This window comes from Achroia grisella, unplaced genomic scaffold, assembly GCF_030625045.1.
Source record: "Achroia grisella isolate CSIRO2021 unplaced genomic scaffold, CSIRO_AGI_Agris_v1 utg402, whole genome shotgun sequence".
In the NCBI taxonomy this organism is placed as follows: domain Eukaryota; kingdom Metazoa; phylum Arthropoda; class Insecta; order Lepidoptera; family Pyralidae; genus Achroia; species Achroia grisella.
Genome location: NW_026712841.1, coordinates 6,352,748 through 6,368,256, shown reverse-complemented (window position 1 = coordinate 6,368,256; position 15,509 = coordinate 6,352,748). Strand labels below are relative to the sequence as shown.

Here is a 15,509-nt window from a genome sequence, read left to right as displayed (position 1 = left end):
CGGGTTCTACATTTCAATAATGGTTTTTCTCATATATGTATTTCATATCCTTTATGTACAGATACCTACAATTTTTATTATATCATATGATAGATACGTATATATAATAGAATCATATATATTTTTTATCATTTTTACTCACATGATTATACCTACTTTATTGAAATTTCGGGTTAGTTCTCTTCAATTTGATTAATGTAAAGTAAACTAAATTATTATTTACGATATTTAATGAGATTGAGAGTGTCGAAGCTTGAGGGTTTATTAGTAGTCATTTCGACGGAATTGTCGGCGTTTGAATCTGGCCAACATCAAAACATAACAATGATATATTCAAAATTTGTTATATTAAGTTTTAATAAAAATACTTTTAGAATAAAAATTAAAACTAACTCTTTGCCACGACATCGATTGCTTTTTTAGAAGGAAGTCTAATTTTATTTCATTAAGATCTGTATTGTCGTGAAAAGGTAATATATACACATTTTCGTATTTACAACATGCGTGTAAGTATTGGGCTTTCAATCACATTTTTATATAAAAATGTGAGTCGTGGCTTTATCACTAAAACATTTGCTACATGAATAATATTCGTCTCGTCTTGTTACTTTACCTGAAACATTACAAAAGATAAAGCTTGAAGGGTTTTATGGTTAACGCTTTGTTAACGGTCCATTAAATTTACCTTGTTCTACTTATTTTAACGAAATGGAATATTTTGAGACAGTTTAACTAAGGTGCTTCTCCATTTTGTTTAATAATCACTCAAGATGACGTTATTTCTTTTATAACTAAACAAACAGCGACGTCTAACCTGAGTTTGAAGAAAAAAATGGCAAAGATTTAATATATTTTAAAGAATATAAAATATTTTCATTAAATTCTCGATAAGTAAAACTAAACATACTTCGACGAAAACTGAATATAATTTCATTCATAAATATTATTTTAATAAATATAAATATAAAAAGGTTGCATATGTCGTTTCAGTTCAAAGTTATTTTAGCTATATACGTAGTTCTATCGAACAAAAAAAAATAGTTATTTTCACATGAATGGTATATATACGTATATCATGGATCTAAAATTGTACCGCTATCATCTGTTTAAAGGAACTTTAGCCGTCCCCCAGGCTAACATACAATAATTTGTCTCTGCTCTTTTAAGATACCAAACGACAGCAACTGATTACGGTCTCTTACTTTAAATACAAAATTTATTTACTCCATTGCAGAAAAAGAAAATATAAATACATAGATAGATAAATTATTTATTTAGCAATTAAAAACACAGCATTATTAAAGTACATAAAAATATACAAATAAAAGAAATGGATTTAGCTTTATATGACACAAAGATGAAGCAGCAACTATCTCAGCAGAATAATAATAATTAAGACTTTATTGGCAAAGTTTGGCATTATGTGGTTTATAAAATCTGATGCAAATCGGTGTAACTTTTGGAATAGACCTCTCCATTGAACTCTGTCTTCCGCAACCCTATTCCAGAACGGTTCCAGAGCAAGTTAGATACCGTCTCTCCAACGTAACGTAACGTCATTCCAATATTCTTTGGCGAACTCATAAAGTGACAGATAAAACGGCAGATAAACGCTAATATGCTGATGCTCTTATACTTAAAAATATAACTGTATATTAGGTCTTCCCCGTGAATTATTCCGCGTGGAACTTGTTTATTATTATAATAAAATAAGAGTCCTTACATAAAAGTAGCCGAAGCTACTCCTTATAACATTTGTCATCTGCTAGTAAAAGTCCCGTCAAAATCGGGTCATGTCATGTTAGTAAAAGTCCCGTCAAAATCGGTCCAGTTGTCTCCGGGATTAGCAAGAACAGCGAACTTTGTATAGACTCTCCTGGTAAATTCTTAACCCCTAATAATCATGAATAGAAACAACTTATTTGAAAATTGTCAAATTCATGGCTGAAGTTTTTAATAAAGTTACAAAAGTGTTAGCGGCGTATTATGTAAACTGGGGTAGTTCTGCGCGCTGCCAATATTCCAAGGATTTGCATAAACTGTGGCATTTGATATTGAAATGTAAATGGGGTCGAGCCGGACCCAATAACATAATCTTGGATATCACACCGACCCTATATCAGACGGATGCTGTTACCGGTAAGTGATAAGGACACACTTCAGACCTTCACGTACTCGTATTACGTTTACTTAAAACAAGCTCTTACCCGCAGCTTCGTCTGATTTTTCTGGCCGCTGGCTTTTAGTGCTCTAATAAAAGATATATATAAGATATGTTCTCCCTATTTATGCTATCTTTACACCAATTTTCTTTAGAATATTTTCAGCCGTTTAGCCGTGAAAAGGTAATAAATAAATAAATAGTTATTAGTTATTTTTAGCGAAGGTGGTCTAGCAGTTTAACACGCCGTTTTAATTCCGACGGTCACGTGTTCGATTCCGCAAACATTTATATTCATGAGAATTATTGTTTATAATGGTATGGGTGTTTTTACGTCTATTATAGTTTTATATATATTAACATCAGTTGTCCAGTACCAAACACACGGTTCGCTTAGGTTGAAACTAGATGGCGTATGAATTATCTAGAATTACCAATATTATTATTTCTAAAACTTACAACTTTTAAATATTGCTGTTCTAATATGCACAGTAACATTGCTTATCTAAGTTTATTTTGTATGAAATTACAAAGCTAAATAAATTAATACTATCTGGTGGAATGTAGCAGACATCACGTATCTATGTATATGAACAATATGTAACGTCAAAAACAATGTTGTCTTATTTGAAACAATGTATTTCAGTTAATGAACATCCACATTTGTTAAATAGAAATTGCAAATGGTAGCAAATATACATTGTTACATTGCTTATTTCTAAAACCTGCAGAATTCAATGGTATATTACAATATAACTACAGAAAAGGCAGAATTAAAATTTAAAACAGATTAGTAGAGTTACGAAAGAGGAACCTCAATTTTGAGAGTTTTTGCAATTTTTTTTTAATAATGCAGTGTTATACAGTATATATAGATATACGTCCTTCCTCGATAAATGACAAATACAACACTATTTGTTTCAATTCGTAACCCATAGTTCCTGACACAAACGACAATTCTCAACTATATAATATTAGTATGGTAGTCTTTTGTAAGGAAATAGAGCATAAGTTATGTTACAAAAAAAATATTTATATTATGAAAATAATCACAAAAATATTAGGGGTTTCAATTAAAAAGCAGGTAATTTTTTAAATATAGAAACTCATACAAAAATAATAGTCATATAATTATATATATTAAACATTAACTGAAACAATAAAATATTCATATCTGTACACTTAAATAAACAAGACAATACATATTATTTGAACAACACAAAATAACATGTTATTTGTCAACAAATTCTTAGATTCACTAAATATTTATATTCCATAATTCATAAATGGTTGTTTATCCATAGCAATGACATTGAAGGCTCTTAAAAAGTTCCAACACTGTAATAATATTAGTATTAAGAGAAATGTAATAAATAAATAAAAAGTATACAAATCGGTCCACAAAATGATGTGATATGAACCAGAATAAGTCATCAGCAAAATAATATGAATATGGGGGAAAACTACTCAACATAATATCCATTCATATGTAATAAATGCAAATAGATAGATCAATATAATATGGAGTTGAGATGTAAGATCATGATAATTATATTAATTATAATATTCTCATTAATATACATCATCTGTAGTCTATACTATCAAGACACTTAGAAGTGATAGTCAAAACCATTGTCAGTCGCTCAGTTATGGTAAACACAACACTTGATATTTCCACATTTTGGTCAAATTATTTTCCAAGGTCTTATACCAACTCATGACCTATGGGTTCTAAATAAAGGTAGTTTATTATGCTCTCATAGTCGATGTATAACTACAGAGTATCCCAGAAGAAATAATAGAAAATCTACATCTTGTCACGATCTTTTCTCGGTACTACAGATATTTTTGTTTTGTAATCGCGAATACTATTTCTTTAAATGCTGGCCTAAATTAAAGTTAATTACTCCAGCTTGGACTTAAATTTCACTTTGTGCCTAACCTCAAATGCAGCCTGTATATGTATGTACATGTATCGATTGCATACTTTGTATCCGACGTATTCACAATATTATTAGTTTGTAACTTTTTTTTTATAAGATAATTGAAGTAAAATAAATACTGAATTTAAAGCGATACTTACGACAACATTTGAATGAATACGCAACGAAACCGATTCAGTTATTTCGAAGATTATGCGCCAAATTGCACAGACAGACAAAATTTTCTAACAATCATTGTTTTGGGTTCTATTACATTGATAAAACCTTACAAGATAGCTTCCATGTACCTATTATTTATATTATTTACCTAAGCCAAGCCAAAAAAACATATAATGAACCATGTAGGTATCTACATCCGGCATTTGTACACAATTTCTTATTAAATGAAGTTTGAAGAAATAAATAATTAAAAAAATCTAATGTTCCAATGGAAGAAACTGTTGGAAACTCCAAAAGTATTATTTGCCTTCAGGAATTCCATTAGGAAGTTTTATTAGCAAGATGGAGACATGAAATCTAAACGTTAAAAGAAATTACTGGAGTTTACGTAATCCTAAGTCAATATTATACTTGCTCATTGTTCTATTTAAAGTTGTATGTATTATGTTTATGTATTTTCTTAGTATTATGTATATTATGATTGTATATACAAAACTCACAAAGTTATAGGCATCGATGCGAAGGCGGGGTAAATCAGGAACAATGGTAAACAATAAAACTAACGCCTGGTATCATATCCTGTTTATTTGACAGAAAATGAGACGTAATATAACAATTTTCTCTTTGTTTGCTACGCAAATTATAATAATTATTAATTAAAAATTAATCACTAATACTGTAACATCACTAATTCATAAGTCGTAATGGTGGCAATCACCTGCAAATATAAAAAAAAAATAATAAACTTTTGAATGCAACGAATGATTTTGTATAAAATAAAATAAAAATATTTGAATAAAACCGAACAGTATTTCACGCATGCATAATAAGATCATTTAGGTTCATGTTTTTAGGCCAAATAAGAAAAATAAACATATTGAAATTTTGAATATTCGAATATTTAATAAACAAAAGAAAATAAATTGGCTGAGGGATCAGTAAATTGAAATTTTCACTGAATATTTCACTCAACCATTTCTACGTGCAAGCACAAACAAACAGTTTTTGCTTTGTCATAATTTTACGATTTTATCTTATGTGATTATGTGATAATTGTATATATATGTATATGATAGATAGATAGATATATGTATATGAGAAGATCTATTTGTGATTTAGGCGTGGGTAAACACTTACATTAAGTATAGTTTTCCGAGTTATAGTGAAAATCAATCCACTCAGCGCAACCGGAGCATATCTAATCTGCATTTGAAATCGTTGCACCTGCGCCAGTAAATGCAAATATGCCATAATACTTTCCTTAGTGGAAGTTAGCACATAACTATACTATCATAGGTAGAAGATATTGTGCGAGCGCTCATGCAGGAGGCATGAAAACTTATCAGAAATAACACCTACACCTTCACAACTTCAGCGACCTCAGTCTGGCAGTTTAGTACACCGCCTTACTTTCGATGGTCGCGGTTTCGAATCCTTGTACGATACAAATATTTGTATTTATGACTATGGTTGTTTTTATTGGAATGGGTGATGTTATATCGTATGTATTATAGAGAATAATTAAATAACTATTTCTATAAGCTGTATTGTACCCGTGACACAAGATCTGCTTAGTTTGGGACTATATGACGCTGTAGGAATTATTTTGGATAATTCATCGACATGGATAGAGAATTCTTCCCCACACGCTGGATCCTGTGGTCTTTCAGGACAGTGCGATTTCAGGGGAACTTCTTCCCGCGTACACTTAGATTGTGGAATGAACTACCTTTTTATACCCGTCTTGAATAAATCCATGCTGTAGTCTCTTGAGAAAACTTCAGCAGGTAGTTCATTCTACAATCGAAGTGTGTGCAGGAGAAATCTTCTCTGAAACCGAGACTACGTAGGTTCCAGCGTATGGGAATATATTCCATATCGATGTGAAGTGCAATGGTAATAGGTGGGGCAGGTATTTAAAAAAATATAACCTCAATAGTATACTCCTTTGATGGTACTTCGTTTAAAGCTATAAGTGGTTTCCCAGCCACTAAATGAATGTTAGCCGCCAACAGAGATGTCATGAAACATCTCACGACTAAATATCCTGTAGAGTAAATGTAGTATACAGCCCGGTACACTATTTGGGAACTTCTGTAAAGAGCAAAGTATCATATAATCATAGTATTAATACATGAAATAGAAATTTTGTACCCCGTTTTACAAAAATTTCGCGGACGGAGAAGCATTGACATAGACACACTTATAGCTTATCTAGAGATGAAGTATAGAATGCTAATATTATTTTTAATTATATATAAAAAATACATTAAATCAATATTGTTTTATTATACATATTAACATTATCTATGTAATATTGTTAAACCAAATTTTCTTTAAGATCCGTTAAGCTGTTTAGTCGTGGTAATATACAAACAAACAAGAACATTTATAATTATTAGGTTAATGAGCCTGGAAATAAAAATATTTTATTTTTAATTTCTTGACATGTCTTTTTTATTTTAATTTATTTATAGTTCGGTATTAAAAAAGACATACAACCTTAAATATTCACCCTTCTACCTTCAACTCCTATTTTTTAATTGCGATGTTTATTTATAAGACAAAACAACGTTTTCGGGCTCAGCTAGTAAAATGTATATTCATGGAATTGTACTTACTCGTCAACTGTTACATGATCACATCCAAATGTTTTGCCCTGAGCTTGTCTGAAAAAGAAATGACAAATATATCGAATCTACACTAACATTATAAAGAGGTAGAATTTGATTATTCAATAAGTGATGAAATGGACTTATGAAAAATAATATTTAACACAAAAAATAATGAAAAAATACTTACTTAATGGTATTATATAACTGAAAACATATAAAGTACAGGTACACGAAGATTGTGACGAGACTCATACTGCGTATGTGGACATCTACTTCCGTCACCAATGCCACAGCGTGAGAATAGTGCAGGCGGATTCGTTTCCAGTCTTTCTGAAATAAATAAAAATGGTCTAGTAAATCATCAGCCTGCAATAGATTGCTGTATATAGACCTCTCCCAAGACCCTGAACACGATCATCAGCCTTTCTTGTCCAATTTTTACCCGTAATCTAACGTATGTTGTCGCTCCACCTAGCTGCGGGGCGTCCTACGCTACGTTTGCCAATTCGCGGTCTCCACTCTAAAACATATCTACTCCAGCGACAATGGGTTCTGTAATAGATATGACCAGCCCACTGCCACTTCAACTTCTAAATTCGTAGAGCGAATTCGGTGACCGATCTAGTAAATACTAAACCGATATATCAATGTAGTACATATACTAGATTGATAGTAGTATTATTAGGAGTATTACAACCATGATAAAATAATATTAATTAATTACAACCAAACAAACTAAATATTGATTACCCTACAAAAAAAAATAGTTTATTATAGTTACTGCTTATACCCTTGAACCGTGCAACTTCGTATTACACTTGATATTTATCATTATATTTCGCCCAATATAAATAATATCTGTATATATTATCTATACATTTATACATATAAATAAAATTGGAGTATCTGTTTGTAATATTGAAATAACCGTTTTTTACTACATGCATATGACGTTTTTTACTACGGTACATACACCAAAATTACATTTTTTATAATTTTTGTCTGTCTGTCTGTTTGTTCCGGCTAATCTCTGAAATGGCTGGACCGATTTTGACGGGACTTTTTTTGGTAGGTATCTAATGTAATAAGGAGTAACTTATTTTATAAAAAATGATTTATTTTTGGAATAATAAAGTTAAATTCCACGCGGACGAAGTCGCGGGAACAGCTAATATTATATATATTTAAATTATAGCCTATGTGTTATTTTATAAACTATATTACTGTAAAGTTTCATCAAAATCCGTTCATTAGTTTCTGCGTGAAAGTGTAAAAAACAACCATACTTTCACATTTATAATATTATTATTAGGATTAGAATAGGTATATTTAACATTTATTCCATAAAAAAATCATTCCAATTTCTTCAGCCATTTTTACATGATCCGATTTATCTTACCATCTTTTCGCGACTGTATATAATTTTATTTAAATTTTGAAAGTAGGATACGAGATATGTACTGAAAGATATTAAAAGTACGTCGTTGAAAGTCCACAGAAATACCGCCTGTAAGTCTGCTATCTGAAACAATTTACATATAGTTATTGTCGGTTTTAAAAAGCGTGCAAACTGAGAGAACAATGTTCCTCGTATATACATATACCTACTATATTATTTTAAATATTTATATTTATTATACATATAACTATTGATGGTAGATTTTTCATAATAGTGATAAAAGATTAGTGAGCGTTATGACCTAGTGGTCTACTGCTTACTGCATATTTGTATTCACACACTTAAACTTAAATTATAAATTAACAATAAAATTATTTAAAAGAGCAACACACAAGTTTCTTGCCCGTTCTTCTTGTGATAAGACAGCTTCCCGAATGAGCGGTAGATTAAAAAAAATGTGATGACTATTCAAAAGTGTTTCAATGTAAATTTATTTGAATAAATGTTTTTCTATTCTATTCTATTCTACTGCCACGATTTGAACCGAATCTATCTTGAATCAAATGTCCGATGTCTTGAATTCAAATACGACATAAAATTATAATATTGATAACTAAAATTATTGTGCACAGAGAAGAAATACATAAACCAAAGGGAGACCCCCTTTCGTTTCGCGATAAGCAATCTCTGACAGATAACCTGGAATTTATGTTAGGTGTGAATTTGTATTCATGGCTGAATCTCCTCTACAACTACACTACTACTACTATTCCGTAGATGGGACCACCGACACAAACCAAATTGCATCCGACAACCAAATTGATCCGACAGATAGCGACAGCCTTACCGCCTGCTACTGCTATACCTTCATACATTGCAACTTCCATATTTTACTGTTTAAATTACAACACAACCTAGAAGGCAAAGCAAACTGCTAGTAGAAAGAGTTAGACGTACGTGAAGTGCATGCTGTTCTAGCTCATACATTAGAACTCACCTGCAAGAGAATTCCCATCCAGAAACTGTAAGGTATGTACCTAAAATAATCTCCTTGCGCGTAAAGAAAATAATTATTCAAATAATCCCATGCATTATCAGATGGATCCATACATTTCGATGCTAATTGTGCCAGTAGTAACACATGGAATATGTATTCCGCTGGAAACAGTAAAACTGCATTATATATAACACTGGCTGACCCCGGGAACTCCGTTCCACTTCAAAATTAAAAATAAAGGCATTTTGTATATTAGTTTAATTACTCAATAAATTGTTTATTGTGCCTGTTTCACAGGTATCAGCCGTTTGTATGGGAAAATAAAATTGTTGTCTTCACTATTTTATATGCAATTTGTTCATATTACATAACCGTTTAAACCTTCCCTGGACTTCCACGAATATTTCAAGACTAAAATTAGCCAAATCGGTTCAGCCGTTCTCGAGTTTTAGCGAAACTAACGAACAGTAATTCATTTTTATATATATAGAAGATTAAATTGCACTTCCTTTTGAACAAGAAGAAAGACAGAACCAGAATTCCTAAACCGCTAAACTGTGTCGCTCTTCGATTATTATGGCCAAAAAAAACTGCAGTTGAACTTGAGGTAATGTTTGTACAAAATTCTCTGCGTGGGTACCTGTACACGTGGTACATGGTACACTCTCACATATTTCAGTCGCCAAACAGCTTGCTTTGTTTCAATTGACGGGTAAAATAAGACAGTGAAATTACAGAATAACATTTATGACATCTTTGTCCTCCATAATAACAATTCATGAGTGGTATCACGAGCATAATATTATCGAAAACATTAAATCAAAAACCTTAGAAATTATATAATATATACAAGACCTGATTTTAATGGATCTTCAATAATTTAAAAGATTGTGCTTCTTGTGTAGTCCCATAGATCAAGATCCATAACTGTTTGACGTATCCTTAATAATGAAATTAAAATATATAGTTTTTTTTTCATAACCTGAACACGGTATTATTAACAATTACCTAGTCAGCTGAAAGACATAACCTCTACTTACCTACTAGCATACATACGACAACAATTAAAACAATGTTACACTTCCTCGCAACAGTTTCGGAAATTTGTATTTCTTTCATGCAATGTTCAATCTTTACGATATTTTTCATAAAAACAGCCCAGTTTCTTCCCAATAACATCAGCAAAAAGGCCATTACCAAATTAGTTGTGTTAAACAGTGTTAAACCTGAAATTAAAAAATAACAGTTTCACTATTCATCTTGTCGTACTTGGTGACTTTTCTATCTTATGGAACTTCATATAAATTTTAGCCGATATAAACAAGGAAATAAATACATATATACAAATAGATCTTAAATTTCATTTGTATTTTTGTTTTTAAAAATCTTCTTCTTCACAATATTTTAGTCCACTGCTGGACTCCTACATAATTTTTTTTTTTACTGACTACTCTAATGCTGTTGGCCGTAGCTGGCCTTTACAGCTTCACCGGACGTTATGGGGCGAGTGCAGATGGCACTCCAAACCCGCGGAAGGACTTATGGAGCGGCTGAAGGCCAACTCCTGCCCGACGGATACGACTTTAGTCTGAGGGCACCACTAGGGGTTCGAACCTCGGCTCAGGCCGTCGTAATTTCGATCTCCGTTTGAATTGGACGGGGGATCGATCGGAGAGGCGCCCGGGGGCGCCGGTGTGGAGCGCCCGGGCGCGCGCAGGCGCCCGGTTGAATGCGCGATATTGTGTGTTTGAGGTCGTCGTCTTCGCCGGCGAGGACGGTGTCGTGTGTGTGTGTAAAAGTGTGGTCGGGGTGGAACGGGTGGGCCCGTGGGCAGGTTACCTGCCGTTATGGGGTCGTCGGGGTCAATGAGAACGTGCCTCGGGCGACGTTGTCGCGTATGTCGGATATTACTCCTCGGTGCGTAGTCGACCGCACTGACTATAAGCGGATTAGGGTGGGATTGGGCAGAGTCGAAGTAGCGTCGAGACGCTTCCTTCATAAACTGCTTGATGGAGGGCAGATTAAGATCGCGGTGGAGATCTACGCTACGAACGAACCACGGCGCACCGGTGGCTCGACGCAGAAACCTATTCTGAATGACCTGTAGTCTGTTGATTAAGCAGTAGGGTATGTGGGCGAATACGGGACTAGCGTAGGTCATGATGGGACGGATGCAAGCCTTGTATAATGTCAGCTTGTTGCGAAGCGACATTTTACTGTGCTTGTTAATAAAAGGATAGAGTCGCCCTAGTATAAAGGCGGCTCGGTCGCGGACACGCTTGATGTGAGGACGAAACGTTAGTTTCCTATCTAGGGTGACGCCGAGATATTTCGTTTTCGAAACCCACGGGATGTTTTGGCCGAATAGTTCGATCGAGTGATTCATAGAGTCGAATTCCCTGCTAAAGTACACTGCTGCACTTTTTTCGGGATTGACTTCTATGCGCCACCGACGGAACCATTCGCCCAGTATCGTTACGGCTTTCTGAAGCCGTCTGGCTATTGTCGCACGGGACTTGGCGGATGTAAAGAGAGCCGTGTCATCGGCAAACAGCGATATTTCGACTTTTAAGTCGGAGAATTTGGGGTCCTACATAATTTTCCACCAATTTTCTTGTCCAGTTCGGCCCTCTTTTTTTTGACACCGTCCAACCATTTGGCAGCTGGTCTGTCTACACTTTTGCCTTCGATCCTAGGTCACCACATTAGAGATGTATGTCCCTCTCTCATCTCTGATTCAACATACATGACCGGCCCAACGCCATTTTTAGCTGTGCGATTCTTTTTATGATGTCGGTAATTCTAGTGCGTCTTCTAATATCGATATTTCGTAGTCTCGTAAGGATATTGAGTATCGATCGCTCCATTGCTCTTTGGGCGACTTGTAGCTTATTGACTCTTTCGGCGGTTAGCGTCCACATCTCACAAGCGTATATTAGTAATTAAAACGATAGTTCAGAGTATAAACGCTTACACTATATACAGAATTATCGGAGCAACATTCGAATTAAGAACATCACCATTTATTTTTAAATCCGTATATATATCATAATGACATCAGACATACTTACTCAAAGTACGTAAATTAATATCTGTTTGTATAACCGTATAAAAAGTTATTAATGTGATAGTAATTTGTCCCAATAATGTAATTATGTAGTAAATAGTATAACCGGACAGTAAATTAAATCTGCAACAAAAAAATATATTGTTAATTTGCGACATAGAGCTACAAAAAAAAAACAAATTTGACGAACAATAAAGTCAACACTCAACACTAAAATAACATTTGACTAGAATTTTAAAGTATTTTTTTAATAGATGATAATAGAATGATCGACCAGCCTGCGCTAACTGTATATGCTGACGGGACTTCAGTGGAGGATGATAAGATGAATAGGTCAAGTTGGCCAGTCCATCGTGGCATATTCAAAAGGAATTTATCACGATAGTTTCCAGGGGAAAACGCGTCGAGGTCAAGCTGACATAGTACATTGCTAGCAATAAGATTATTATTCCACAATACTAACAAACCCTTCCCCCTAAATAAAATAAATAAAGTAAATAATATACAATAAATGCACAAAGACCTCAATTTTGTCCAAGAAGGTTGATCCAAACCTTCGACTGGAAATAATCCCATCCACCTGCAAAAGCGCATAGATCTTCGGAGACAGTTGTGCATCTCACATTTGTCCAAATGATGGCTGCAAATGTAATATCAATAAAATATTTGCATAATATATGTACAACAGGACTGTTAATATGTTTTAGATGATAATTTCATTCTTTTTATAAACTTTTTATTTTTGATATCTACTTTTTTATGTCACTTTTGATTTCTTTATATGTTGCTGTTACTTTTCGCTGTGAGCCCTTTTGGGAAATATACACATTTATTACTACTATTCTGATTTTTAATAAAATAGTCGTTATGTTTACGCTCCAGATCCTTTTTCTTTCATTTGTTTCTATCACAGATAGAAACAAATGAAAGAAAAAAAAAGAAAAAAACTCATTGTTTTATTAAAGTTTAATAACAAACCCAATCTTAACTAAGCAACATAATGATATTTGCAATGTCATCTGATTTATTGATTGACAAGAGATGACAGAATTATGCAATGTAACAAATATTAAAAAAATAGACTGCACATAAATGCAAAGGGTATTATCGATGGATAAAAAGACATACAAAGTATCTCACATATATGTAATGTTTAGAAAAATATTCCATATTGAAATTCTCTCCTCATCTATACATATAAATAAAATTAGAGTGTCTGTTTGTAATATTGAATTATAATTACAATTTTTGAATTGAATTACAATTTTTGTCTGTCTGTCTGTCTGTTTGTTCCGGCTAATCTCTGAAATGGCTGGATCGATTTTGACGGAACTTTTTTTGGCTGGTAGCTGATGTAATAAGCATTAACGCCTAAGTTAATTACTAAGTTACTTTTATTTTTGAAAAATAAAGCGTAGATCCGCGGACGAAATAGCGGGTACACCTAGTTATTAATTTAGTTAATCGAGTCTGAACATGAGTATCAACTGAATATTTTATTTTGAAATAGGTGTAATTTATTTTAAGACCCTAATTAATTACAAATTTAATTACTTACCGTTTATTCTTAGTTTTTGTTGTATTGTTAGTCATTAAAATTTCCATGATTGTATTCTGAAAGCATAAAATTTATATAGCATATCACGTTTCTGTCAAATCAAATCAAATAATAAATCATTTATTCCTGTAGGACATTTTAGCCGCTTAATAACGTAATTTTTTTTGTTAATTAATATTTTTTCCCTACCGTTTGTCGTTGACTACAATCAAATAGTCGTGTAGACTAATTTACATTACCAATCTATATTACATAATAAAGTCTAATATTGTATATGAGATAGTTTGTGTCTGTCTGTATATCACCGTTCACGACAAACGGCTAAACGGATTTTAATGAAATTTGACATGAATATTGTATAATGAGGGTAGACATAGAGTATCTGTGATCTCTAAATAAGGAGATGAAATCCCGGGAAACTGTTAGTTTATTAAAAAATGTATTTCCAGTGGAAGTAAATTTACAAAGTTTTCTCAAACATTTGCCTGCTTTATATCTTACTTCTTTCAAATAACACTTAGAAGAAGAAAGAGAAAATCATATTTGACTATATGATATTACCGCTCACTTTACTTTTACCTCCAATTAAACTTACTGACTGAAGTTATCATAATTGTTTCGTTTAGTATCAAAAGTAACCTCCGAGTGCTTACTATGTACAAGGTACAAAACATCAGTAACGATCTACCATCATTTATTATTCTATAATTATAGAAAAACTGACATTTTCATTATTGTAATGAGCCACTTAACTTTTATTGGTATTAATTGTGGCTTTATTTTCACTGCACGATAGTTAAACTGCGATATGTCAATATAGCATCATTTATTATACTGTAAATAAAAAATACCATAAATATGTAGATATATCGCGGGTGAAACTTAAAGAAAAATTGTTTTATTATATAAAATTATTTATCTTTGTATTAAACACAATCTTAATCTTTACGTCGTATTTCATCTTCAGTTTGTTATCCGATTGCCTGTTCTTTTTTAAAGAAATAGGCAATGAAAAGAATAATTATAAATCTGGACAATACAGACCACGTAATCTAGTCCCAAGCTAAGCAGATGGCTTGTGTTATGGCTACTAGACAACTGATGTAAATACTAAGATTCTTTTTGCAGATATATACAAAATCTATGTTCATTAAAACACCCAAACAGATACAAACAATCCTACTGAAGAGCACAAACGCTTGTACCCTATAAGAATCGAACCCGCTTCCATCGGAAGTAAAGCGGTGTGCTCTCTCCACATATATAAATTATTATGCACGTACAGTATACCAGATTTATTTGTTTATATTTTTTATATATACAGACAATGATCATATACATTTTTATTATATATATTTGTACATGAAATAAAATAATTCCTTGATAAATTTGTCATTCATAAAAATGTCATAAAATAGAAATACGACTCGCTTAATAAAAACCACATGTTTAAAGATGAAAGATAAATATGTCAAAACGTTAAATGTCCTCCCATAAATGAATTGACAAACAATATATTTCCCTGATAATACAGACATCAGTATAGATTTATATCTATCAGTATCAGTACCAGTATCTACGTCATTATTATGCTGACTTCTGTTGCAGTC

General features: G+C 32.6%; 1 protein-coding gene across 1 annotated transcript; it reads right to left on the bottom strand.

Moving 5' to 3' along the window:
• Window positions 1-4,562: 4,562 nt before the first annotated feature.
• Window positions 4,563-12,959, bottom strand: LOC131844555 (gustatory receptor for sugar taste 64e-like). Its single transcript, XM_059193469.1, has 10 exons — window positions 12,848-12,959; window positions 10,354-10,500; window positions 9,275-9,435; window positions 8,278-8,400; window positions 7,066-7,208; window positions 6,885-6,932; window positions 6,195-6,357; window positions 5,401-5,487; window positions 4,941-4,981; window positions 4,563-4,620 (listed from the first exon to the last, which is right to left on the bottom strand). The coding sequence occupies exons 1-10, from the start codon at window positions 12,957-12,959 to the stop codon at window positions 4,563-4,565; spliced, it is 1,083 nt and encodes a 360-aa protein (XP_059049452.1).
• Between the last annotated feature and the right edge of the window lie 2,550 nt (window positions 12,960-15,509).